The sequence below is a fragment of the Perissodus microlepis genome, chromosome 6 (genome assembly GCF_051167445.1).
Source record: "Perissodus microlepis isolate ML-2025 ecotype Zambia chromosome 6, ASM5116744v1, whole genome shotgun sequence".
Lineage (NCBI taxonomy): Eukaryota > Metazoa > Chordata > Actinopteri > Cichliformes > Cichlidae > Perissodus > Perissodus microlepis.
Window position 1 is genome coordinate 31,134,833 of NC_140466.1, and position 27,802 is coordinate 31,162,634.

Here is a 27,802-nt window from a genome sequence, read left to right on the forward strand (position 1 = left end):
AGGGTTTTCCTGTGTGAGTGTTGTTGGAGGGAAAATGATTTAAGGAGTAAAAAGTTGGTCAAAATTATGAAAAAATAAGCTTCTCAAAGCAGCTGTAACATTTCCTTCCCTGTGGTGTCAAAGAACCTTTTTTTATCAAAGCTGCTGAGGTGTCAGAGTGACACATCAGGTTTCTTTAGGTTCTTAAAAAAAGACACATACAGGATACCCTTCTGTAGCCTTCTGACTCTGTGCATGGTGTGGAGAGGATTTTCAGCATGGGCAGTAGCTTTCTTGTTTTGACTGCTCTGACTTTTATAATGTTATTGTGTTAGTGCAGAAAGCAGTTTGGCTGCAGTGCATCATCATGATTTGATTACTGGCCCATCCAAAAATTTCCTGCATGCTGAAATTATGTAAAGAATTTCATTGCCATAACTCTGCATTTCAGGACTGCAGAGTTCACAATCTATTCAGATTTTCAGCATTTTCTCATCTAACATGACAATAAAATTTAAATAAAAGTAGGCTGACTATCTTTAATTATTATGATTGTAATTGCATTATTTGTAGATCTACATGCATGCCCCTACACGAACACTGCAATGGTTACAATGCATTGCTTAACAAGCACTTCATAGCTGACTGGAGAGCAGAATTTTGGACTGTATGGTAATTTTGTTATGGATATTATTGGACATTTCTGTACCTATAAAGTACCTCCTGATCGACTGCAGAATAGCAGATCAATAGACTGACTTTTTGATGTTATCTGCAAAAAACAAATCAAGTTTGCATTCTCCTCCTGCTGTTATCATTGTACCAGTTAGTTAGACTTAAGCCCCGAGGCCTGCGTCGAGGAAAAGGGGGCCTGTCCAAATGAAGCCCATGTTGAGGTCCTTATAGTTCTTCAGAATATCACACGACCAAAGACAAAAGAGGCTTTTCTGAAATGACGTGACTGCCTCATTGTGTGATTCAAGCTTTCAAAAACACACGGGAATTATTTATTTGTGTGAACTGGATCTGAGCTGATTCTGAGAATCATCATGAGCTTGCAAGGAGATTGTAAGCACATGATGGTGCCATCAAAAAATATCAGCAGTTAGTTTGACATGACATCTCCCAATAATAACATACATCTTCTCAAACAAATCTTAGAGAGGATGGTTAGTTACAGTAGATATATATATATATATATTCTATAGAACATCATATGGTACATAGACTATACATATCCACTGGCTTGTAGCCCACTTGTAATATCACAGCAGTCCTGGTGTACATCGATTGACCAGCAGATGTCAGGGTGCTTCATGTGATCTTTCTTTTGGCGAAACCATTGACCGGAAAGATTCAACACATTCACGAGGCTTCATCACACCATAGATGAAGAAAGAGACAAATGTTAAAACAATAGAAAAATAACTTCAGATGTTCTTCTGATGTTCACTTATGTTTACTAATTGTATAATAAATCATTTGATAGGTTTAAGCAGGTTTAACCACGTGAAAAGGAAAGTTCTGAATCTGTGCAGTCCAGTATAAAACGAAGTACCCTCGCTGTCTCCATAGGCAGATGGTAGTAGCAAGGTGCTGCTGATAAAATGTACTTGATTAATTAATCAGCAGCAAGTGTGAGCACCTCTGTAGAAGCGGCAGGTTTGGGCAGTTTGCTTCACTGGAGCGTTAAGGTGTGTGCTGACATAATGCAACAGTCTTCCTAGGAGTGGATGTCCCAGGAAATTCACCCTAGGTTCAGACCACGTAATACTCAGAGGAACTGCAAAAACCCAAGAGTCACACCCGAGAGTCTACAGGCCTCAGCTAGCATGTTAAATGTTAAAGTTCATGACAGTAAATTAGAGAAAGATGGATCAAGTATGACTTGTTTGCAAATATTTCAGGAGTAAGCTTCTTCTGTATAAAACGAACATGGCAGCATAGCTTAGGTTTGCAAACTTATATGTGAAAAAACCACAAGAGTTCGAGTCCTTTGTACAGGTGAGACCAAAGCCGAGATGCTTGCCTATATTACACAGCACCATGGCCAAAACCATACACAGGATCTCAGCACATACACCTCATACCAAGTGTCATGCACAGTGAAGGAAAGGTCATTATTTGGGTTTGCCCTGTAACCACAGAACTGCGGCACCTTCTAGTTATTGAGTCAACCATGAACTTTGTGTACCAAAATATTTATGTGAGACCATCTCTTTAAACGTTTGACCCCATACCACGAAATAGGACAATGATCCCAATGATACCAACAAATCCCATGTATATTAAAATAAAAAAATCTGCATGGACAGCAAGGGTGAGCAATTTGTTTTATTAATTCTGACTTTTTTGTACCACATTATGCACATATGGACTCTTAATAACTAAAGCAAATTTACAGTTATCATCAAATATTTAACATTATTTTAGTTTAAGACTTTATCAGAGTTTTTATCATCCATTAAAACATCATTCTTATGGAGATGAAAGACATGTGAAGCTACAACTATTTTTTTTTTTTTTTTTAGTAAACCATGAAGCTACTGCTACATCAAGTAAGACAAAAAAAATAAAAAAATCCTAAGCCAATGCCAAAATTTATTTTTGGCACAGTGAACAAAACTCAGGCATACTTGAGTGTGTTTATGTGTTAATTATACAGTGTTGTTACTACCTGCTTGCCAATTTGCTAGCAGGTGATGGCAGAAAGACAGATTCCCACTTGTGCTGAGACATGAAGTAGCCTGGCTCTGCCCTCATTTTCATCAGCTCTTATTATTATCCTCGACATAACTGTGAAGAAGTCATTAAAAATCCTGTGCAATACAGAGACAAGTGCTTAACAGGCCTGAGCCACAGTGAAACTGAGAGGTTATAAAAGTTCTGAGGCTGCTATCAAGAAGCACTAACTTCTGGTTTGTCTAATTAATCTGTCTGGGTGTATTTGGCGCGGGGACCTGGCTGAGCATTTAACTATCAAAGCTTGATGATACGTCTGAATAATTTCTAAACTAATCAGTCAAACTGTAAAACCTACAGTTAAGAGTCGTGAATTCATGCGCTCAAAGCCGTCCAGTGGTCCGGATTGGAGTCTTTGGCAAGTCTATGCTGGCCCCTGGGCCTTATGTTTGACACCCCTGCTTTAAAGCTTGTGAGTTGTGTGTGTTTGTGGCTTTTTACTCCTGCCCAGCGGAGAGGATGCTGTCATTGACTTATTCTTTTATTTAGTGATCAACTTCTAGGTTTTGTTGTATTTCATTCTATTGGTTTAATTATTATTGAAAACACTTGCTTTCTTGCCAACACTGCCTCTTTATCTCCTGTTCAAACTCAGAAATGTTTTATTTCCCAAATATCCCCTGAAGTTTTATGGAAGTGTAACAACTTTGCTCTAATTATTTACATTACTGAATGATCTAATGTTTTTTAATTAAGAGATAAATCAATTAGAGAACAATAAATACAATGAAAAAAAGTAAAATAACATAACCACAGAATCAGAAGTTTTCACACATGCACATCATCTTTGTATGGCTCAGTTCTCATATACTGAACATGCCACACACACACACACACACACGCACGCACACACACACACACACAGAGTATGGCCTTGTCTCACTTGGAGACACTTCCTGTTTCTTCACAGTGTTATGGCTGTAAATTATGCTAGACAAGGCTGTAACCATAATCAGCTTTAAACACACACACACACACTCACATACATACACATAAACATGAGCGACAAACAGATTCTGATGTAAACATGTGGATTTTCTCCCATTTCATGTACTGTGAGCAGATGAATTAACATCCAGAAGAGACAACTTTGCTCCTAAATCATATCAACATATGTGAAATTACAGCATGAATTCAGAGAACAGGAGACAGTATTACTAATACCTGCATGAGCCCTCAGAACAGGTGATTCAAACCCTCTGTAGAGTGGACTGTTGCATAAATTGCAGAAGCTGTTGTTGATACGAGTTATGATAATGGCGCCATCTGGTGGCCATGTGCCTAAATGCCAGCGAGACACATTCGGTGAAAAGAGCGATTTCGGTGATGGTTGGTGTTGGTGCTAGAGCATCTTTTTAAAGACTGTTTCACCTGTACATATAATATATAAGTGGGACATTTAGCTTGTTTTTAGTTTTTATCCTTTTTTAATGCTCTGTGCTTGTTTTATTGTAAATAAATTATGTTTACTGCTACACTTGAGTTTTGTACTCCTTGTCTACCACCCCCTTATATTTTTTTAGCTGAAACAACGACTGTACAAAAGAAATAATAAAGTGTGTAATATTAAGATGAAATAGAATTTTAAAATATTACAGTTACCTTTGATACCAACAGGTATTGTCTTGGAGAAAAATGAACTACATTAGAAAATATGTGGGGTCATTTTTAAGTTTGCTAGGCTTGCTAAGATTATAGGTGCATCCTCAAAGAGTCATAAGGGATACATCAGTAAGAGCTCATACATATGCACAAAGCCAGGCCATAAACATACTCACTTCCTGTTTTATTTTGGTGACTGTTCTTCTGTGTCTTGTATGTAGTTTAACTTCCTCCAAAGTCATCATGTTAGGTGCTTTTGGGTTTAATTCGTGTCCTCTGAGTCCAGTGTTTTGGGTCCCTCTCTTGTATGCCACACAGCCAAAACAGGGAATAAGCTATGAAGTAAGATATTCATCCATCAACCAAGCATATCACAAAACTTCACATATGTCAATCAAACTGAAATGTCTTTTTCTGGGGTGTTTGACTGATTCGGTCTCACTGACACTTCATCACAGCTGCATCTTTCTTTGTGACCTTTCCTGTGATTGTGCAGCTTTTGAAAGGTTAAAAGGCAAGGTCGACTCAGATTACTTCATCATATTTATAGTTTTCACAGTGTTTTTTGTTTGTGCCAGATCTGCAAAAGACTCAAGAAGAAAAACAAGAAGTTCCTCAAATATTTTATTTGGGCCCTATAGCTGCCGCCCTATCTCCAAATTACTTCTACTTTCAAAAATTATTGAGGAAGTGCTTAATGATCACTGATTTTAGCAAAAACCCCAGTGCTGCTTTGCCTGTGCTTATGAACAACATTTTTATTGAGTGCTGTAATCCATAATAAGTACATATAAGTAATAAGTACACAGGTGTCTCCTATTATTGTCTTACAACTTATCTTAACGCCTCCCCAACACACACACTCCCTACTTTGAACAAATAATAACATACACAAAACAGCTAGAAACCTGGTTTATGATCAACATCTTAGTTTTTTCACCTGAGTATCTAAAGTCTGTCCAGTTTTATAAGGTTGGAGGCTAAGCTGTTGTACTCAGATCAAGCTGTTTTCACTTTTGTTACTGATGAAACTTTTGGTATTCCAGCCTTGCTAATGAATTCATATTTTCATATGTTTCACATTTTCACCCTTCATTTTGCTGTCTGCATTCATAAAGCCTGCATGAAACAGAAACAGCAAGAATGCATGGAGAGAAGCATCTCTGTAAGAGTCCATTGTCTGTTTTTGTATTTCCTGCCATGCTATTCTTTGCTCTACTGTAACTGTTAATGTGTATAAATAGAAATGCCTCTCTCTGTCAGTTTTTCCCTTCTTCGCTTTTTCATCATGTATTTCTGCTTTTACAGTTACAGTCTTTTCTGCTTGTTTCATCTGCCAGTGCTTTTTGTGTTTTGGGTGCACATTTTTTTTACACAGCAGTCATTTCACACATGGCTGGTGTTGATGCATAAAATGACACCTTTCTGATCTTTGCATGTCATACTTCTTCCATTGTTCAGCATTCACACATGTATCATGCCCTTACTTCTCTTGCAGAGACTTCCTGTTTCTTTAAAAAAAAAGAAATATACGAAAAATTGAATTATTACAGGGTTGAGTAATGCTATCTGTGAGTTGTTCATTTACACTGCATTTGATCCCCCCCCCATTTGATACAGTGAGAGAAACAGGATACTTTGTATCTGTATTCACACCCAGCAGAGACAGCATATTGTCAAGGAGTAAAACAGAAACAGAGGAAGGATCTGTATGTTTGATTTGGCACAGAAACATAGCTATAATTCAGTACGGAAGGATCATAAGAAAGAAATGACCATGATTTATTGATGGCCCGTGGATCCCAGCAGTGATAGGGATTAGAGCAGGACTCCCTGTGAGGGTGGAGATGAATATGGAGGCTTGAATACAGCCTGAGTGATGAGAGGCGGTGATGTGGAGAAGGTGGGTTGCACAAAGGCGTCTGCAAAGGAGAGTGACAGATGCGCAGTGAGATTTAAAGTATGTGGCGTGAGTGCTACTTTGTCTGATGAAGGCTGGGAGAAAAATGATTGGACAACATCAGTGATGTCACCAAACAGCTTCTCACCTGGGAAAGTAGAAGTGATGTGAAGCTTAGAATTAGCCGGCAACACCTGGGAGCAGACAGATGTGAGACCTAGATCTTCCTTATTAAACTTATGCATAAGATTCCTTATAATGGGATGGAAAGATGAGCTAAAGATGAGCTAACTCGGGGTGACCATTGGTAGAACAGACTGCACCTCAGTCTCCACTCCACTGAGAACCACAAAGATGAATCTCTACTCCAAATCTGAGCCTGATAAAGAAAAGCAAATAAACAGACATTAAAAGGCAGTATTCCTCACTATGTTTTAGTATAACATCAGTAGCTGGTGTATCTGTAAGTAGTTTTTAATCTCTGAATAAAACACATTATAAAAATGAGCCAAAAAGAGGAAATGCTTGATAGTGAAATACGTGATCTCAAAACATTGTGGTAAAGGCAAGAAGAAAAATATGATACTGCTTCTCAGAGGAAGTTTTCATGTGGGTGAGCTTGAGATGCTTTTATCTCAAAATAACAAAAGCAACACACAGATGTTTTGTCGTGCTGTTATATGTCATATATGAATAGCTGCTGCACTAATTTGATACAAGAGGAGGAAGTGATCTGAAGGTGTTGCATGCACACATATTTGCTGTAATTTCCATGTCCATTTGGTCATAAGACTTTGTAGTTTTAAGAAGTTGACTTCTGCTTTTAAGCAATCATTCTTTAATAAGACAGCAGCTGAGGGTTTTGAAAGCTCATTAGTCAACTTTCTGATTAGATAGTGAAGTCTGCAACAGCCATGTTCTTCACAGAAGCTGAATGTTTGTTCTGGGTTTTTGTTCTCTGTCTCTCAGGTAGGAAAGATTCTGTTTTACCAGATCCCTTAATTCAATGTCCACTTATATGTATCAGTGTAAATGTTGCAATAGGTAACATTTTACAGTTGTAGATATTTGAAACATGTAGATATAAAATGAATATTTACTGTTGTTTAGTTTGTGCTAAAAGAAGGAATTTTGCTGTATTCCGTAAGATCATCTTTTCTAGTCTTCCTGTCCTTTCACAGCCACTTGTTTCTAAAAAGTACACTTTATTATTACACAAGCTGCTAGTTTCTCAGAATTATGTACTAAAAGTGGCCTTGCTTCAGTGCCATGAATCACTGGGTTTAACCCATACTAACTCACTCCCAGCTTGGCTCACATAGCTCCGTAAATGATTATTCTCGAACAACTACAGCGCCTAATCAGGATATTTAAGAAAGTAAAAGTGAGATTTTACTTTAAAACTTTAAATGTATAAATAAACATTTCTTACATAAAAAAAAAAAGTCATTGACCAAAACACTGAATTTACAGCAGCACCCAGAACCTCCCAGACAATGTTCGGAGAGCTGCACTTTTTTCCTTTACTGTAAATCTTCCATTTCAGAAGGGCACACAAGTTCTCAACAGGGTTTTGATCAGAAGAAGAAGTACTATAATTTTCCAGTTAATATGAAATCAATGGAAAAAAACACGTTTGATTCTTCTCAAATCTTTGGTGGTCTTTTTTTTAATACATTTCTTGACCCTGTGACTTTTTGCAACAAAACATTTGATGGTTCTCTGATAACGTTGCAATATATTAGCAATTTTCAGAGTGCTGCATGGAAAAATGCATGAAACTTATATTGTCAGAATAACATATGAATGTTATAGAAATTGTGTAAATCTGCACAGATGCTTGCTAATCAAATGTTCTGTTAAAGGTGTTCAGGGACAAACAAACAGCATCTGTGCCTTGAAAGGTTCATCAGTGAATCTGTCCTGCTCACATCAACATCCAACATCAAGCATGAACTGGTACAGTGTACACAGGGGGGGCTTCAAGATTGAGACCTCTGCAGATGGAAAGTACAGCATGTCAGCAGATAGTAACTTGACTCTGACAGTCAACAATCTAGCAGAGAATGATGCAAACATTTACTGCTGCAGAGAACCTGCTGACAAATCAGACTGCAGCCAAAGGGGAATTTCTCTCAGTGTTGCAGGTACAGTGGTTTTATCAAACGCGTTAAGAACTCATCTATGAATAATTGATGTATTGATATTATTTCAATTAATGATCCTCTCAGAGCTGCAGGTAAAGGTGATTCCTGCCACAGAGGGACAGACAGTAACACTGATGTGCAGCAGCAGCTGTCCTCTGACTGAAAAGCCTGCAGCCTACATCTGGTACAAGAACAGAGAGTTTCTCTATGAGGACTGGTCTCCCTGGTACCAAGAGCTGCTCAGCAGTGAGGAAGCAGTCACATACTCCTGTGCTGTCAAAGGCTACGAGGATCTCAGAGCCCCTGAAGTCTCTGTGGGTGAGTCATGATGTTCAGTCAAATGATTCTCAGTAAACATACTCAGTACGCTAATATTTAATTTCATCTAGATTCCATCACACCAACATGCTTCAGTGTGACCTATGCTAAAAGGGAAATGTGTCGTCATGAGCAGGCGTCAGAACATGAGCCTTATTCCATCACATTTCCCAGAGGTGAAAACACAAACACATCTTCTTACTGATCTCTGAAGTACACTGTTTGTATATTCACTTTTTAAAAATTATTTAATTAACTGAATCACATTTGTGTTTAATTACATTAAACTTTGTTTGAAGACATATATAATGGAAATGGGTGCAAGATATAAAATTAAACAAAGCTAAGAGAGGCTTTTACTTAGGAGAAGACTGAGCATGTACACAAAACTATGGTAATTGAGAAAAATAGTAAAGAAATAGCAGGGTATAAAATATGCATATTAATAATGTAGTGACTGATGAAACTATTCCCCATTTTTTTAGAGGTACATATCGTGAGGGCACCTGGGAACACACTGACCTGTAGAAGCTCATGTCCTCTGATCGACCCTCAAACTGTCTATGTGTGGTATGAAAATGGAAAACTTTATAGGGAAAATATAAGAAGCATTTCAACTCCAAGTTCTTTGAAAAACAACTTTTACTGTGCAATTAAATGTCACGAGCATCTTCAATCTGATGAAGTCTGTGAGTATCAAAGAAAACTGTTAATTCTGTTAATTAATAACAAGCTGTTATCTCAACATGCAGACACCACAGTCAACTTTAAATCTTCCATCTATATTTCAGGTGTTCAGGATAAAAACTGCTGGAGAGTGAATTATGTCAGCAGGAGAATCTGTGCTCTGGAAGGATCTTCAGTGAACATTATCAGTAAATACTCACATCCTGATAACAGCAAGCCAGAGTTTAAATTATGGATTAAAAAATGGAGAACAGGTGATAAGGAACTTGAAAAACCGATTGAGCCTTCAGGCAGTGTGGAGTATCACGACAACATGAAGAACCAACACACCCTGACCATCAAAAACCTGAAGAAGAATGACTCAGGAGAATACACATTCATCCTGAAACGAAATGATAAAGAACTGAAACTGCCTGGAGTCTTTTTGATTGTCACAGGTAAAGTCTCCTATCAAGGATTAAGATGTTTTATTCCCAGAAAGTTGACTCTGTTCATCTGGACGTAACATGTTTAGTGGGAGAAACATCTGAAGAAGTCACTCATCAAAGTCAATCTTCCAGAGATTGATGAGTGATGAAACATTTCTTCCTCTAAAAATGCTACGTCCAGATGAACAGAGTCAACTTTCTGGCACTGATGTAAAAGTGCTATCAGCAAAATTTCACTGATCATCACATTTTAGCTGGTCTAAGAATAAGTGCTTCTTGTTAAACTGCTGACGGTCCTTTGCTTTCCACATTGACCTGTATCACATTACCCATCAAAATGCTATCCTATATTAAAAAAAAGGTAATTGGGAAATTTTTATGAGATTTATAGTTTTTAATTATTTAGTAATGTTCCTCTTTCAGAGCTGAGAGTGAAGATGAGTCCTTCTGCAGTGGTGACAGAGGGTCAGAGAGTCACACTGACCTGCAGTACCAGCTGTCCTCTGACTGACAACACAAACTACATTTGGTACTTCAACAGTCGACCTCTGAACATGACAGAGACCCACAACAAACATCTGATCCTAGACCCAGTCAGCAGGGAGAATATAAGAAATTATTCCTGTGGTGTTAAAACCAACAAGGATAACACCACAGCTCAATGGCTACCAGCAGCTGCAGGAGGTTTTGCAGCTCTCCTGTTAATAATAATAATACTTCTCACTGTGTTCTGCTGCCGGAGGTGAGCATCACTGTGTTCTCTTTTAGATCAATCATGTTCAAACTCTGATTTGAAATCTGTTATTCAGTCATATCCTTTCATGTTTGACACTCAGAAAAAAGACGGCTTCCAGTCATTCTCCAAAGAGTGAAATATCAGACAACAAACAGCAGGTACATGACAGGTTTATCTCACTAACATTATACCCTCTCGTACGCAATGAAATGTAATGTATGTTATTTGGTTTCCTCAGGTCAGCATTAATCCCATATATGCAAACAACCCAGCTCAGCACAGCAGGATGCCTGACACCATGAACCACGAAGCTCATCTCTATGACAATGAAGTTGATCTCTATTCCAATGGCACTAGTCTCTACTGTAACCTCTAATATTGAGTCATTGCCTACAACAAAAGCACCACAGTTGATGAGTCCAGAGTGTAAAACAATCACACTCTATAGTGGAAATATACAGTAAAATCACAGTAGAAATGAGTAAAAAAGTAAAAATGCATGGGGTTTTCAATTTAACGACAGCCTACGACATTACGTGTTGCAAAAAACCTGGAAAGTGCATCACAACATAAAAATGCTATTGTTAACTTTGTCAGACACGCTAGCTGTACTACTTTGTGAGCTTTGTGAATTTATAACATTATCTGGAAAATGACTGTAAAACTGAACTTTAAAGTCATCATGTGTGCAGGTTTCTTTTTTTCTGAATCATAAAGTTTCTAATGTTTATAATGTTTATAATAATGGTCATGTAAAATAGACATAATAAACAAAGTAGCTCAAGTAGCTAAATTCTTTTGCACAACTATTGTGAAGATTTATCAGAATAATCATTCGGATTGTTTCTTCACCTTTTTGCTGTCAGAAGGTGGAGGGTTTATCTTTTTTCCTTCAATGACTGTACAATGAGTACAAATAAGTACAAGTAAAATCAGACCTGCTTTCAGGTGAGTTTCCTGCAAACAACGATTATTGACATTACCTGACTGCAAAATGTAGAAAAGTCAGTAAAAACCTGCCACATAACATAACATAACATAATTAACTAATGACATTTACAGCTCAGTTATCTTCGGTTTTACGGACTTGTTCAGATTATGCTTTTTTGATCAGAAAAACAATATCTCACAGCATCTAACGCAGCAAACACCAAGAGTGGTTATGAAATGTGATTTTTATTAAAGAGTAAAAGTGTTTACATCTGTGAGTGTGGTTGCAAAGCGCTAAAGTCTGGCACTTTCTGACCACACCCAGCACCCACATTCAACCAGAGGCAAAAAAGTAGCTTCACAGCAGACTAAAGTCGACATCTCTACAGCTGTTCATGCTGCACGTTTAACAGTTTTACCACCTCCACAGCTCTCTGCTCAACAATGACTATTTAATGCATTAAAATACAACTACAAGGGGCAGAGTTGATACTTACAGTAAATCTAATAAAATCATCATTATTATATGGGAAGTGACTGAACATAGTTTAATATGTTTTCATGGTACAACATAGCATGCAAGAATACTAAAGATTTAAAGAAAGAGGAAGAACGTTTGGTTTTAGTGTCCAAGCTGCACAACCAGTAAATATGAAACATTCATGTTATCTACCTCATCCCTCAGTCTGACAGAGTACTTCTTAGTTTGAATGGTGAGTGACTTTGTCTCTTGTGTTTTGTGCACTTACTGTCATCTTTACACCAAAGGTTTGGACTAAAAAATCATGTTATTGAGAGATGCTGGCTTTCTGTTTGTGGCTGTCATCTTTTATATCTCAGGTATCAGTGATTATTCACGAGTCCTGTAATAAGAATAGACATAAATGCATATATTCACCAAGAGAAAAGGCCAAACGTCAACATTGTATAATTTATAGATGAGAACTTTGAATGTTCTGCCCAACTCAAAATGGTAGAGCACACTTTGAGTCCCTATATGTTTCTGAAACATGCACTGAAATGAACTTAACACTGTTTGAAGCTATTTCTACCACTTTGTTTTGATATGTTATTCTCAGAAAATCCACTGGATGTCAACCAGTCTTTAAGTTGGAGACCTTTTCAGTTAGCTTCCCTACAGGAAGTTAGAAAAGGATCACTCAATATTTCCCACACCACAAGATTCAAGATTCTTTATTTGTCACATGCATAATTATACAAGTACAACACGCAGTGAAATGTTACCTGATACGCTCCTCGACTGTGCGAAAACAGAGAGAACAGTATATACAGTGAGTGATTATATACAAAGAGGACATTATGTGCAGTAAGTGAGTGAGTTATATATAAATCATGTCTGACAGACACTGTGAGTGTGACTGTGACACTGTGAGTATGTACGGATGAGTCAGTTTTGGGGCACATCTGCCACCCACTGCATCACAACACCAGTCATTCACTTAATTACAATAGACGCACACAGTATTATTAGTGTATTATAGTATTATTATAAAAAATGATCTGGATACAAATATTTCATTTATTTTTGTCCAGATTCCATTTCAAAGGTGCTACAGTGTGACTTATGCTTATAGAATCATGTGTTCTTACATCAGACATCAGTGGATAAGCGTCCTCCATCACATATCCCACAGGGAAAGTTTTCACAAACAAACTGTAAAACCATTTGTTTGTATTTGTTGAAACTTATATTTTGGTCAATCATAAGTTCTTTCAATGTTTCATGAGTAACACGAAGTGTATTCATCTCGTATCAAAAGAGGTTCACATTCAAAGAGCTTCTTCAACATTGTGATTTGTAGCACCAGCTGTAACCTGACTGACAATCAAACTGCATACATGTGGTATCACACAAACTAAACTATTTTGAGAATCAACTTAATTCAACTCAATACTCAAGAGAAGTTTTTAATCAAATCAAATCACTTTTATTGTCACATCACATGTGCAGGTACACTGGTACAGTACATGTGAGTGAAATTCTTGTGTGCGAGCAACAAGCAACAGAGTTGTGCAAAAATACAATAACGTAAAACAAGCAAAATATAAGAATGGCTAAATCTGAGACTAATAAATATATGTACAATATATAATAGTATATGCATTACTGGATGTGTATACTAAATGTGTTTTTCTACGTGTGTGTGTGTGTGTACATATTTTACAAATTAAATAGAGTAAACAATAAAATAAAATATATACAAATATACAGAGTTGGTTGAGACATGTGCAAAACAGAGGCATTTATATACAGTGTGGAGTGCATAATGTTGATGGAAAAAGCTGTCTCTCAGTCTGCTGGTTCGGGACCGGATGCTGCAGAACCTCCTTCCTGATGGAAGTAGTCTGAACAGTTTATGGCTGGGGTGACTGGAGTCCTTGATGATCCTCCCCGCTTTCCTCAGGCACCGCTTCCTGTAGATGTCCTGGAGGGAGGGAAGCTCACCTCCAATTATCCGTTCAGAGCACTGCACTACTCTCTGGAGAACTTTGCAGTTGTAAGCGGTGCTGTTGCCGTACCAGGTGGTGATGCATCCAGTAAGGATGCTCTCAATGGCACAGTGATAGAAGGTCCTGAGGATGTGGGGGCTCATGCCAAATCTTTTCAGTCTCCTGAGAAAGAAGAGGCGCTGCTGCGCCTTCTTCACTGTTTTGTTTATGTGTACTGACCATGTAAGATCCTCAGCCAGATGTGCACCAAGGAACCGGAAGCTGCTCACTCTCTCCACAGCAGCGCCGTTGATGGTGATGGGGGTGTGTACTTCTCTGCACCTCCGGAAGTCCACTATCAACTCCTTTTGTCTTTGCAACATTGAGGGTGAGATGGTTGTCTTGACACCAGTGGGTCAGGGCGCTGACCTCCTCCCTGTAAGCATTCTCATCACCGTTGGTGATAAGACCCACCACTGTAGTGTCATCCGCAAACTTCACAATGATGTTGGAGTTGTTAGTGGCTGTGCAGTCATAGGTGTAGAGTGAGTACAGGAGAGGGCTCAGTACACACCCCTGTGGTGCACCAGTGTTCAGTGTGATGGGGGATGAAGTGATGCTGCCCAGTCTGACCACTTGGCATTTGTCAGTCAGGAAGCTAAGGATCCAGCTGCAGAGGGAGCTGCTCAGTCCTAGATCCTGCAGTTTCCTGTCCAGCTTCGAGGGAACGATGGTATTGAATGCTGAGCTGTAATCTACAAACAGGATTCTCACATACGTGTCTCTCTTCTCCAGGTGTGACAGGGCAGTATGTAGTGTCAGGGCTATGGCATCATCAGTGGACCTTTTGTGGCGGTATGCGAACTGTAGAGGGTCCAGTGAGTCGGGTAGTGCAGAGCAGATGAAGTCCCTGACCAGCTTCTCTAAGCATTTGCTTATGATGGGGGTCAGGCTACAGGTCGCCAGTCGTTTAATGAGGAGATGGTGGAGGATTTGGGTACAGGGACGATGGTGGCCATTTTGAAGCAGGCTGGGACTACAGACAGAGAGAGGGAAAGGTTGAAGATGTGTGTAAACACTCCAGCCAGCTGAGCCGCGCATGACTTAAGGACTCGGCAGGGAATCCCGCGCTTTGCGCCTTGACCTGTGTCAACAATGTGTCAACAATATATTGGTTCCATTCTTCCACTGTTTCCTGTTGATCTTAGCATTTAGACTAATGAAATACATTTTAGAATTTTACTGGTTTTTGTCTTTTGCCCACAACTGAGACTGTTCGTCAGACCTAGAATCTGTGTATGTGACACTTGCAGTAACTAGCAGACACTTCTTGTTTCTTCGCAATGTTATGGCTGGGAACTAAACAAGCCAAAACTGTAACCTGTTACACACACACACAAACACACACAGACACACACTTGGGCAAGAAATATATTCAGATGTTTTTTGTTGCGTTTTAACCATTTCATGAACTGAGCTCAGATGAATTATCATCCAGAAGAGACAACTGCAATCTTTGTAAAAAAAATGTGTAAAACATATTTACAAAGTGAAACAGTAACAGGATACAATATTACCACTACCTGCATGAACCTCAGAACAGGTGATTAAATCATCCCTCAACAGTAGAGACTGTTATATTGAAAGCACAAGCAGTTGTTGAAATGATGAGTTATGATAATGGCTCCATCTCGTGGCCATGTCTCTAACTGCTAAAGAGCAGAAAGAGTGAAGAGGGCTCCTGCAATTAGGAGTCCACCAAATTGTTTGGATTCATAGTGACGTTGTGAAGTCAGCATGTGCTGATTTTTCCTCGGTTACCCGAAAGAATGTGTTCTATGCAAAGAGAGATTTAGTAAACAGCAAGACTGATTTAAAAGCACAATTCTTGAGTGAAAGGTGTTGAGTGAACAAGGCTGCATCTCACTGCTGCAAGGTGACAAGTTCAACCACTAGAGGGCAGCAGACATAAAATTTCTATAGGCGTTAATTTTTCAAATGTAAAATACTAACTTGTTCAGACAGCTATAGTTTATAAATGCATGAAGTATTTAAAGAGGAAGGAAGTTTGGGTTCAGTTTGAAACCTGCATGATGTGTAAAACCAATGAACACAAACCAAATGCCATTTTATCATAATGTGACATGCTGGCCAGGAATTTGACATACCAGGGTATGCCCTGTCTGCTTTGTCCCTATTTGACAAATGAATTGCACTCCAAATGAGAATGATGGAAGTTTCAGGATGAGAATGAAACCATAGCTGTACAAAAAAAAAAACAACTAAAGTTTTATTTAGAACATAATGCATGTTATTAACATGAAATTGAATTTTAAACTATAAATGACACTAGTAAATATTTTCTTGGAGAAAAAAATAACTGGATTAGAAAATATTGGGGACTTACGTTTTGTTTTTTCCTGTTTTTGTTGTTTGGGTTTGTTTTGTTTTTTATTGCTGTTGTTGTTGTTCGCTTTGTTTTTCCCTTTTTTTTTATGCCAAAACTGTAAAAAGGAAGCAATGTCAGTCTATGGGACAATTTGTGATTGTTATTTGTGCTTCACAATAAAAATATTTAAAGAGAGACAATATTGGGGACTAGCAGATTAGTTTCTAGTTTTCAAGGCCTGCTAAGGTTCTAGGTGCACCCTAAAAGAGTCATAAGGAATCAATCAATCAATCAATGTTTATTTCTATAGCACATTTAAAAAGTACCTGTGTCCATCAAAGTGCTTCACAAAAGTGCTGCAATGCAGGTTACAACAAAAGACAACAAAAACAGTTATAGTTATGTAGCACAAATGCAGGCCAGGTGGAAGTCTGAACTAACTTTCTTCAAAGGCTAGATTAAGCAAGTGAGTTTTTAAGCGCAATTTAAATGATTGTATGGACATCAGTCAGAGCACATATTCACAAAGTCAGGCCATATAAAAATTAATGAACTAATCTGGCTAAACATGCTCCCTGGGTCTTGGTTTAGGAGTTTTGGGATGTTTTTCTAGTTTTGTATTTTTGATTATCTTTGTTTCATGATTATATATCCTGCATACATTATATTTACATTTGTCTTGTTTCTTAGTTTTATGGGTGTTGCATTCAGGGTTTTCTTGGAGAGTGTTAAGGGTTTCTGGTTTTGTGCTTTCTTGGAGCAGCATATTCTGGTGTATTTCTTTATATTTGTATTTTCAGGTTTTAATTCTCTTGTTTATTTCTGTTCTTGGTTTTAGTCTGGTTTGTGTTATTCTTTGAATCCCCATTCCTCCCTCCTTTGTGATTCTGTGTCTGGCTTAGTCCATAACTACTGCCCCATCGCTAAGTTACTTTTACTTTTACTTAATGAGCAGCTGTTTAAGATAATGGAAGGCAAACATTTATTATATAAACATTTGATTTTGGGTAAAAAACAAAACAAAAAACAAAACAATGCTGCTTTGCCTGTCCTTATGAAAAACATTTTAATTGAGAGTAATCTATAATAAGACATACATACGTAAGTACACAGGTGTCTGCTATTATCATCTTACAACAGCTTTAAGCAAAATATCCAAAGTCTGTCCAGTTTTATAAGATTGGAGGCTAAGCTGTTGTACTCAGATCAAACTGTTTTCACTTTTGTGACTGATAAAATTTGTGGTATTCCAGCCTTACTAATGAATTCATATTTTCATATGTTTCACATTCGCATTTTGCTGTCTGCATTCATAAAGCCTGCATGAAACAGAAACAGCAAGAATGCATGAACCAAAGCATCTCTGTAAGAGTGCATCGTCTGTTTTTCTGTTTCCTGCCATGCTATTCTTTGCTTTACTATAACTGTTTCTAATGTGTATAAATAGTAATGCCTCTCTCTGTCAGTTTTTCTCTTCTTTGATTGTTCATCATGTATTTCTGCTTTTACAGTTTTAAATTTCTGGTGTTCCTTTCTGTTAAATTATCTGTGGTTAGACTGTCTTTTCTGTTTGTTTCATCTGCCAGTCCGTTTTGGGTGCACTTTTTTTAAACAGCGGGACTTTCACACGTGGCTGATGCTGATGCATAAGATAACATTTTTCTCATCTTTGCATGCCACACTTCTTCCATTGTGCAGCATTCACACATGTACCATGGCCTTGATTAGCTTGCAGAGACTTCCTGTGTATTTGAAGGAATGAGTTATTGCATGAGTTGTTAGATGTTAGGTATTCAATACACTGCATAGGACATTTTTTTTAATTTTCCCCATTTGATACATTTAGAAAAGCAGGAAATTTTGTTGTGTCTGTAAACACATCCAACAGAGACAACATTTTGTCAAGTTGTAAAAACTTACATTACTGCATTAAAATGACAAGTTGAGTCACTGGAAATCAGATGAATTGTTTTCATGGTGTCCCATGATACACTTTTTTCTTCACTCACCTCTTCTCACTTCCTAAGAGTTGATACACCAGGCTGCATTTAATCATTAATCTCTGGTTCTCTTCTGTAGTGTGGCTTCTGTCCTGTCCCACTGCCCCCACCCCTAACTGGTCACAGCATATGGCTCCACCCTCCCTGAGCCTGGTTCTGCTGGAGGTTTCTTCCTGTTTTTCCTTCCCACTGTCGCCATGTGCTTGCTCTTACACTATAAAGCACCTTGAGGCACATTTAGTTGTGATTTGTTGCTATATCAATAAAACTGAACTGAATTAGTGAAATATTAAGTTGGATTTGATAACGTGTGATAACTGAAGGTGCTGAGGAAATAAAACTGCTACATCTGCACTAAGATTTGTAACATGATTTAGAAAGAACCGTCCTCTCTTACTCATGCCCCATTCAACTTCATTATCTAATAAGCCATTTCCTGTAGAAGGAGCACAGCAATGTCTTTTTCTGTACTGAGCTCATGTAACATTGCTCACCTTTCTCTATCCCTCTATCGCATTTAAAGTTTCTATTCTCCTACACTCTCCTTATCTTTAAAACACAATATATGAATATGTCTCCATCAGGGATTGTCTGTGATTTCTAAAGACTGTCTTTCAATGGGTTCACGGAAAAAGTAATTGGTCTTCTTTAAGTAATATGCCCGCTGATCATCATTCTTTGAGAACTGAGAACTGTAACAACGAAACACCCTCGAACATTTCTTCTTCTTTTTCAACATTTACAGCATTCAAATAACCTGAAATCTTGCTTTGATTTACAGCTTCAGTTTTCATTCACCTTGCCTGTCCACTGCTTTGATTTGCCTCCACTTCTCTTTCCCTTTTGCCACAGCTTCTGCATTTCACTTCGTCATCCTCCTGCACTGTTTACAAGTCCATTTTCACACCACCATGCAGAGCTGTTTGCTGGTTGCTATCTACATCACTATCTGTGACTAGCTGTTCATTTGCGTCACGACCTGCAGATCATTGCTTACTGTAACCACTGTCACCAGCCTTCTACTGCTTCCTTGAACCACTGGCCTGAGCCTGCAACTCACTTGTTCCATTGTCCACTGTTATTTAGGCAGGCAGTATGAGCACTGCAGTCAAAGCACATCATGTGTAACTGAGCTGGGACAATAATAGTACACGAATCATTGCCATATTTAATTCTTTTAGACACTGAAATGTCTTTCAAAGGGTCATTCATATGTATAAATATCTGTCTTTAAAGAGACTGAACGTGTTGGAGTCTGATGTCTTTGCAACCAAGATGATCTGGTCATTTGGAATTAAGGAGGTGGGCAACAGATCCACACTGAGGATACAAACGACGGAGAGACAGCTGCCAACAAGTAATTCAATACCACATCTCTCTCAACCAAAACCTGAACATCTTCGTCTCAAAGAAAAACAACAGCCCTGTAGACTTCTCTTACCCTCTCAAGAAAGCAATTCTGAAAAGAGAAGCAGTCCAAACATCCACTCATTCAGTAGCTACACACACCCTCAGAGAGGAAGTTGTTTCCATCCTGGTTTTGGAACAGCAGGCTCTACTCCAACTTTCTGCTCAATAAAGTTTGTCACCATATATTAAAAAATAGTATTCCTCTGTAGTTGAGTGACTTTTGTATGACTTCAGCATCACAACTGGTGTATCTGTTTTTAAACTCTGCATAAAACACATTATAAAAATCAGTTGAAAGGAAAAAACATGGCTGACTTCTGACTTTAGAAATATTTGGCAGTAAACACACTAATTCAAAATGTTGTACTAAAAGACAAAAACCTGTTGTTTCATAAAGTTTTCGTGTGTGAGCTTGAGATGCTTTTGAATTGAACATTAAAAGTTCAAAGTGTCTGTGTCTGTGGGTTTTCTTCTTAGTTTTATCTGGACCACAAAATGACAACCAAACCACATGTACCTGTTCTCACTCTGACAACATGGAAACATTAAAAAACAAACAGACAAAGAAACCCATAGAATTAAGTCATGCATATAACTATATATATATATGTATACTAATAAATACCTAGAGAGATAGATATACAGAGACATAGAAATATGTGAAACAGCTGGTACACTACTTTGACATTTTGGTTGAGGTTTCGTCTTTCCACAAGAGGAAGTGATCTGAAGGTGTTGCATGCAAACACATTTGCCCTAATTTCTTTGTCCATTCTGTCATCAGACTTCGCAGTTTTAAGAAGATGACTTCTGGTTTTAAGCATTCACTCTCTAATATGATAGTAGTTGAGTTTTTTGAAAGCTTATAAATCCACTTTCTGATAAGACAGCACAGTCTGCAACAGACATGTTCTTCACAGAAGCTGAATGTTTGTTCTGGGTTTTTGTTCTCTGTCTCTCAGGTAGGAAAGATTCTGTTTTCCCTGATCCCTTAATTCATTGTCCACTTTGTATGTATCAGTGTAAATGCTGCATTAATGCATAGGTAACAGTTTATGGTTGTAGATATTTGAGGTTGTTTTTTACTGTTGTGTATTTTAAGCCATAATAACGATTTTCTTTACTCTATAAGGTCAGTCCTCCTGTCCTTTCACAGTCACCACAGAAAAATAGCCTGTTTTTGTATTTGTTACAGCTGGTTTATCAGATTGTTTACCTTTCCATTCTATCAAATACTGCAGTTTTATGAAAGCTGCTAGTTTCTAAAAATTGATGTACTAAATGTTCCTTTGCATCAGTGCTTTGAAGTACTGGGTTTAGGCCATAGTGAGATAAGTCTCTCATTCCAAGCTTGTGTCAAATTCATATCAGTAAATGATCATTCTGTGTTACAATTAAAAACATATGATCAGCACATTTTAAAATGTGCTGGAGAACTACTGTAACCCAAACTGTGGTCTTCTGCCATGTAGAAGCTTAAAACTGTGAGAAAAAGAGAAAATAAAAAGCAAGAACTGTTACGTTCCATTGTGGCATTAGAGCTGTCAACGTTAACACATTAACGTTAACACACATATATATATATATATATATATATATATATATATATATATATATATATATATATATATATATATATATATATATACACATTTGCCTTTATCTCTCTGTCCATTCTCTAATTGGCATCTCTCTTTTAAGCAGGACACTTCTGAATTTCACCTCCTTTATTTTACCCAAACAGCATCTGGAGTATTTAGAAGATCAAACAATCAAACATTCTGACTAAAAGCTGAAATTTAAAGCAGTTGTGTTTTTCAGAAGTCAGATGTTTGTTTTGGATCTTGGTTCTCCATCTCTCAGGGAGGATATATTTTGTTCAATTTAAGACTGCAAAACATTTCAGGTGTAGCCAAACTGTGCAAAGTCACAAAACGATTAGATAAAACAGGATAATAGCTTTTAGTTGAAGGGACTTTCACTAATTCTATCTTGATGAGGCCATTAAAGTACAAGTTAATCATTTGCATTATCACTGTATAACTGCCCTGACTTGTTGGTATAGAGATCAATGTTATAGAAATTGTGTAAATCTGCACAGATGCTTGTTAATCAAATGTTCTGTTAAAGGTGTTCAGGGACAAACAAACAGCATCTGTGCCTTGAAAGGTTCATCAGTGAATCTGTCCTGCTCACATCAACATCCAACATCAAGCATGAACTGGTACAGTGTACACAGGGGGGGCTTCAAGATTGAGACCTCTGCAGATGGAAAGTACAGCATGTCAGCAGATAGTAATTTGACTCTGACAGTCAACAATCTAGCAGAGAATGATGCAAACATTTACTGCTGCAGAGAACCTGCTGACAAATCAGACTGCAGCCAAAGGGGAATTTCTCTCAGTGTTGCAGGTACAGTGGTTTTATCAAACGCGTGAAGAACTCATTTATGAATAATCAGTGTATTGATATTATTTCTATTAACAATCCTCTCAGAGCTGCAGGTGAAGGTGATTCCTGCCACAGAGGGACAGACAGTAACACTGATGTGCAGCAGCAGCTGTCCTCTGACTGAAAAGCCTGCAGCCTACATCTGGTACAAGAACAGAGAGTTTCTCTATGAGGACTGGTCTCCCTGGTACCAAGAGCTGCTCAGCAGTGAGGAAGCAGTCACATACTCCTGTGCTGTCAAAGGCTACGAGGATCTCAGAGCCCCTGAAGTCTCTGTGGGTGAGTCATGATGTTCAGTGTGTTACAAAATAAACTATAAATAAACTAAGTCAAATAATTCTGAGTAAACATACTCAATACTCTAATATTTTTTTCATCCAGATTCCATCACATCAACATGCTTCAATGTGACGTACACTAAAATGTGTCCTTATCAGCAGGGATCAGAACATGAGCCTTGTTCCATCACATTTCCCAGAGGTGAACACAAACACATCTTCTTACTGATCTCTGAAAAACACTGTTTCTATAGTCACTTTTTTAACCCCTCAACTGTAAAAGGCTGAAGGCTTAAAAGATGTTATTGGCAGTTGGCATGGACACCGAGATTTGTGAATGCGAGAATGAGTAGGATTTCCAAATTGCTACAAAAGGCACATGTACTAAAAATCTTTGATGATTTTGAATCTCAGTGACACTGACCTTGAGGTCAAGGTCAAAGTTCTAGTTTTCTGAAAATTTTGTGATTGCAATAATTCAGGAATTAATTCATCTAGGACTTTCACATTAACAGCATAGCATACTAAGAAGCTGAGGGGTAGCACTGGCAGTCACCAGTATTTTTTAAAAATGAAACAATTTCATCTTCCAGGTCACACGTGAATGACATTATGCTTTGGGTGAAAAAAGTAGAATGCCAAGATTATTATTGAAGTGTGTGGATGCAGTCAATGAAAATGTGTTAAACTGAAAACTTCCCTGATGAGGAAAAGACAGAATGAGTACACAGATCGCTCTCTTATAATGAAAAGAGAAGTGAGTTCAAGTACCGTTGTTCTTTGAACTCACCTCTACAAATCTGCTCCCATACACAAAACCATGTAACTGACATACATACACGTATAAAATATGCATAATAACATAGTGACTGACAAAACTGTATTTCTCATCTCTTCAGTGGTACATGTTGTAAAGACACCTGGGAACACACTGACCTGTAGAAGCTCATGTCCTCTGATCGACCCTCAAACTGTCTATGTGTGGTATGAAAATGGAAAACTTTATAGGGAAAATATAAGAAGCATTTCAACTCCAAGTTCTTTGAAAAACAACTTTTACTGTGCAATTAAAGGTCATGAGCATCTTCAATCTGATGACGCCTGTGAGTATCAAAGAAAACTGTTAATTCTGTTAATTAATAACAAGCTGTTATCTCAACATGCAGACACCACAGTCAACTTTAAATCTTCCATCTATATTTCAGGTGTTCAGGATAAAAACTGCTGGAGAGTGAATTATGTCAGCAGGAGAATCTGTGCTCTGGAAGGATCTTCAGTGAACATTATCAGTAAATACTCACATCCTGATAACAGCAAGCCAGAGTTTAAATTATGGATTAAAAAATGGAGAACAGGTGATAAGGAACTTGAAAAACAGATTGAGCCTTCAGGCAGTGTGGAGTATCACGACAACATGAAGAACCAACACACCCTGACCATCAAAAACCTGATGAAGAATGACTCAGGAGAATACACATTCATCCTGAAACGAAATGATAAAGAACTGAAACTGCCTGGAGTCTTTTTGATTGTCACAGGTAAAGTCTCCTAACAAGATAACCTAAGATGTTTCATTCATGTAAGAGCCTCAGTGTTTTACACTAAAAAGCCTAAAAAGCCTAATGTAAACCTGAGCAAACAATACTGAATGTAAAAGTGTTATCAGCAAAATTTCACTGATCATCACATTTTAGCTGGTCTAAGAATAAGTGCTTCTTGTAAAGCTGTTGACTGTCCTTTGCTTTCCACATTGACCTGTATCACATTACCCATCAAAATGCTATCCTATATTTAAAAAAAAAAAGGTAACTGGGAATTTTTTATGAGATTTATACTTTTTAATTATTTAGTAATGTTCCTCTTTCAGAGCTGAGAGTGAAGACGAGTCCTTTTGCAGTGGTGACAGAGGGTCAGAGAGTCACACTGACCTGCAGTACCAGCTGTCCTCTGACTGACAACACAAACTACATTTGGTACTTCAACAGTCGACATCTGAACATGACAGAGACCCACAACAAACATCTGATCCTAGACCCAGTCAGCAGGGAGAATATAAGAAATTATTCCTGTGGTGTTAAAACTAACAAGGATAACACCACAGCTCAATGGCTACCAGCAGCTGCAGGAGGTTTTGCAGCTCTCCTGTTAATAATAATAATACTTCTCACTGTGTTCTGCTGCCGGAGGTGAGCATCACTGTGTTCTCTTTTAGATCAATCATGTTCAAACTCTGATTTGAAATCTGTTATTCAGTCATATCCTTTCATGTTTGACACTCAGAAAAAAGACGGCTTCCAGTCATTCTCCAAAGAGTGAAATATCAGACAACAAACAGCAGGTACACAACACAGTGCATCCACAATCCTGTTTTTCTTTTACTTAATCATTTATCCATTGTGTGGATAGATTTTTTTTGTCTTGTTTATCTCACCAATGTCTTAACCTTCCATATGGTGTAAAATGTGTACCATATGGGAGGTTATGTTTTTTGGTCTCCTCAGGTTAACCATAATCCCATATATGAAAACTTCTCAGCTCACTACAGCAGAATGCCTGTCAATACACACCAACAAGCTCATCTCTATTCCAATGAAGGAGAACTTGACTCCAATCAAGGTGACCTCTACTGCAGTGAAGGTGAAGTCTATCCCAATCAAGCTGAACTCTATTCCAATACAGCTGATCTATACTCTAACATCCAATACTGAGTCACTGCCTTTTAAACAGAAAAAAAACTCAAAAAAGCACCACAGCTGTTGTGTACAGAGTGTAAAACAACCACACTCTAAAATGGCACGTAGAATACAGTAGAAATGAGTAGAAAAGTAGAAATGCTTGTGGGTTTCAATTTAAAGATGTTTGATCATGAAATGCATGTGTTGTGTACAAAGTATAAGACAATGTAAAAATGTTATTGCTAACTTTGTATAACATGCAAACTTGTGAGCTTTGTGTTGTTGCTTTCTGCGTGGTTTAGAGCTTTCAAACTGAACAGTTAAAACTTAAAGTCATCATTTCTTTTTTTCCCTGAACCATACATGAACTGATAACGGCTTAACATAAATCAATAACCTTTATGAGTATTAATAAATATAAAAAAATGTGCTGTAGTAGTTTAATTCTTTCAGCTACAACTAGTGTGAAGATTTATCTGAATAATCATTTGTCTCTTATTTCTTCAGGTTTTTCTGTAAAGTTTTTGAATGTTTGATGTTTGAATGACCCATTATCCCTTCTATTATTATCTCTTAAAGAAACTATTTGTTATCAGAATGTTCAAAAACATCACACAGTTAGGTGACAGTGTTGATACAGCCCGTGACTTAGGATGTAATTATTATGTAAAAATACTTATTGGTAGGTGCGATGGAATAAATGAGTAATAATTCAAGATCTCTTAGGAGAGAAGAAAAATGTCCTGAAATACTGAGTAATTCTGAAAAAAGTTTAGAGAACAGGATTACACATAAATTGTATATTTAAGTTGATAACTTTGGGTCATTTTTAGGAGAAATGTTTTTCACGACTTTCATTGAAAATACACCTTTATTTTTACTGAAAAATGCCAAGGTTATATAAGCAATGATGTTATTTCTAATATTAATTAATTACATGTTATTAACCTAAACATTTGGAATTTTTGTCATATGAACATCCACCATTATAACCGCAAACAAATGGCAGAAAACAAGTGCAAATACGTGTAAAACCAGTTCTGCTTTAAGGTGAGTTTCCTGCAACCAATGATTCCATCTATCCATTCTCTTCTGCTTATCCTTGTCAGGGTTGTGGGGGTGCTGGAGCCTATCCCAGCTACCACAGGGTAAGAGGCAGGGTACACCCTGGACAGGGTCTGTCCAGTTTGTCACAAGGCGAACACATAGAGACAGACAACCATTCGCACTCAAATGCACAATTTAGAATTACCAACCCCACTAACTGCATGTCTTTGGAACGTGGGAGGAACAAGAACCCATGCAAACATCAGGAGAACATGCAAACTCCACAGAAAGGCTCCAGCCAGGTGGTGGAATTGAACTCCGGACTTTCTTGCTGTGAGGCAACAGTGCTAACCACTGTGAAAACCTGCCATATAACATTTCATGTCATCTTCTGTTGTACAGACTTGATAACAGGTAGGCAGACTGATGGGTTTAGATTTTATTATTGTCATTTGTATTAGGAAATATTTAACCATATATGCTTAGAGGTGTATAATCGATTGTGTAGTGATAGGATGTGTGATCTTTAGCAGGCTGCAAAGGCTTGGTGTGTATTCCACACTGGAATGCACACCTACATCCTGGGAGCATGGGAAGAGGTCGTACCTTGTTTTATTGTTTTATGGCAGGATAAACGTGGCTGTATCTGTTTTAGGTTAAGTGCCTTTTGTTTAGATGAACTGTTGGACTTCCAGACCAGCAGGTTTAGGGAAGTCATTTATGGGGTCACACTCTGACCCCACACACACACACACACACACACACACACACACACACAGTATTCTTTGTTCACATGTATACCTATGTAAGACGTTATATGTTAATGACCCTATGCATATTCATGTAACCACAATAAAAGGAGTGCTATGGGGAACCTGGCTGAGAGTCTGACAGAGGTCAAGTGGTGGGACGACACTTGGCTCCAGGCAGGTCTCCCTCATGCATGAGTAAACCAGAGAACTTTGGTGCCTTGAGTCTTGCTTTTTGCTGCGTAGCAAATTGTCCTTAACGTTCCAGCGAATAGGTTTACGTTACAAACCTATCACAGACAACAACAGAAAATGTTACCAATACCAGCAGGATAACTCAGCAAACATTATTAGATCCTTCAGCATTACTGTATCATGAGATATGATAATATTGTCCTCTAGTGGACGTGTCTCAAACTGCAAAACAGACAAACAAACGGAAAAAAATAAACAGTAGAGGAGCCCCCCAGAATTGTCTGAGACAGCAAAAAACAACAGTGAATTTCAAACCACATTTTTTTTTTAAAGAGTAACAATGTGAACAAAGCTTTTTGTATGTTTTTTACATCTACTTTTAGTTCTTAGCTAAGTTTTAGTTAACTATAATAACCTTATAATAATAATAACCACATCAGAATCTGCTTCAGCTCCAAGTGTTGCCTTGGAGTTGAGGTTGCCATCATCTACCTGATAAATTGTTTCCATGCCCATGTGGACCAGCCAGCAAGCACTGTGAAGGTTATGTTTTTTGACTTTTCCAGTTCATACCATCAGGCTGACCTTCCTGGCTGATAAGGTGACACATGTGGATGCCTCTCTTGTGTCCTGGATTGTGGATTACCTGACAGGAAGGCCACAATATCTGCGTCTTCAACACTTTGTG

At 37.9% G+C, this 27,802-nt stretch overlaps 2 protein-coding genes across 2 annotated transcripts; both read left to right on the plus strand.

Moving 5' to 3' along the window:
* Positions 1–7,107: 7,107 nt before the first annotated feature.
* LOC146385963 (uncharacterized) lies at positions 7,108–10,922 on the plus strand. Its single transcript, XM_084930029.1, has 9 exons — positions 7,108–7,192; positions 8,089–8,370; positions 8,455–8,688; positions 8,760–8,864; positions 9,174–9,377; positions 9,480–9,812; positions 10,227–10,545; positions 10,640–10,697; positions 10,778–10,922. The coding sequence occupies exons 1-9, from the start codon at positions 7,138–7,140 to the stop codon at positions 10,913–10,915; spliced, it is 1,728 nt and encodes a 575-aa protein (XP_084786155.1). The 5' UTR covers positions 7,108–7,137; the 3' UTR covers positions 10,916–10,922.
* Positions 10,923–20,517: 9,595 nt separating this feature from the next.
* LOC146385964 (uncharacterized) lies at positions 20,518–25,517 on the plus strand. The gene is made up of 9 exons (XM_084931979.1): positions 20,518–20,681; positions 21,850–22,131; positions 22,216–22,449; positions 22,552–22,650; positions 23,348–23,551; positions 23,654–23,986; positions 24,316–24,634; positions 24,729–24,786; positions 24,950–25,517. The coding sequence occupies exons 1-9, from the start codon at positions 20,627–20,629 to the stop codon at positions 25,154–25,156; spliced, it is 1,791 nt and encodes a 596-aa protein (XP_084788105.1). The 5' UTR covers positions 20,518–20,626; the 3' UTR covers positions 25,157–25,517.
* The last annotated feature ends 2,285 nt before the right edge of the window (positions 25,518–27,802 follow it).

Bases quoted from the DNA above. Each gene is read 5' to 3' on its own strand.
- LOC146385963 (XM_084930029.1), top strand. From the start codon at position 7,138: ATGTTCTTCACAGAAGCTGAATGTTTGTTCTGGGTTTTTGTTCTCTGT. The intron at 7,193-8,088 runs GTAGGAAAGATT...GTTCTGTTAAAG, and splicing joins TTTTGTTCTCTGTCTCTCAG to GTGTTCAGGGACAAACAAAC. The intron at 9,813-10,226 runs GTAAAGTCTCCT...TTCCTCTTTCAG, and splicing joins AGTCTTTTTGATTGTCACAG to AGCTGAGAGTGAAGATGAGT.
- LOC146385964 (XM_084931979.1), top strand. From the start codon at position 20,627: ATGTTCTTCACAGAAGCTGAATGTTTGTTCTGGGTTTTTGTTCTCTGT. The intron at 22,450-22,551 runs GTGAGTCATGAT...TTTTTCATCCAG, and splicing joins AGCCCCTGAAGTCTCTGTGG to ATTCCATCACATCAACATGC. The intron at 23,987-24,315 runs GTAAAGTCTCCT...TTCCTCTTTCAG, and splicing joins AGTCTTTTTGATTGTCACAG to AGCTGAGAGTGAAGACGAGT.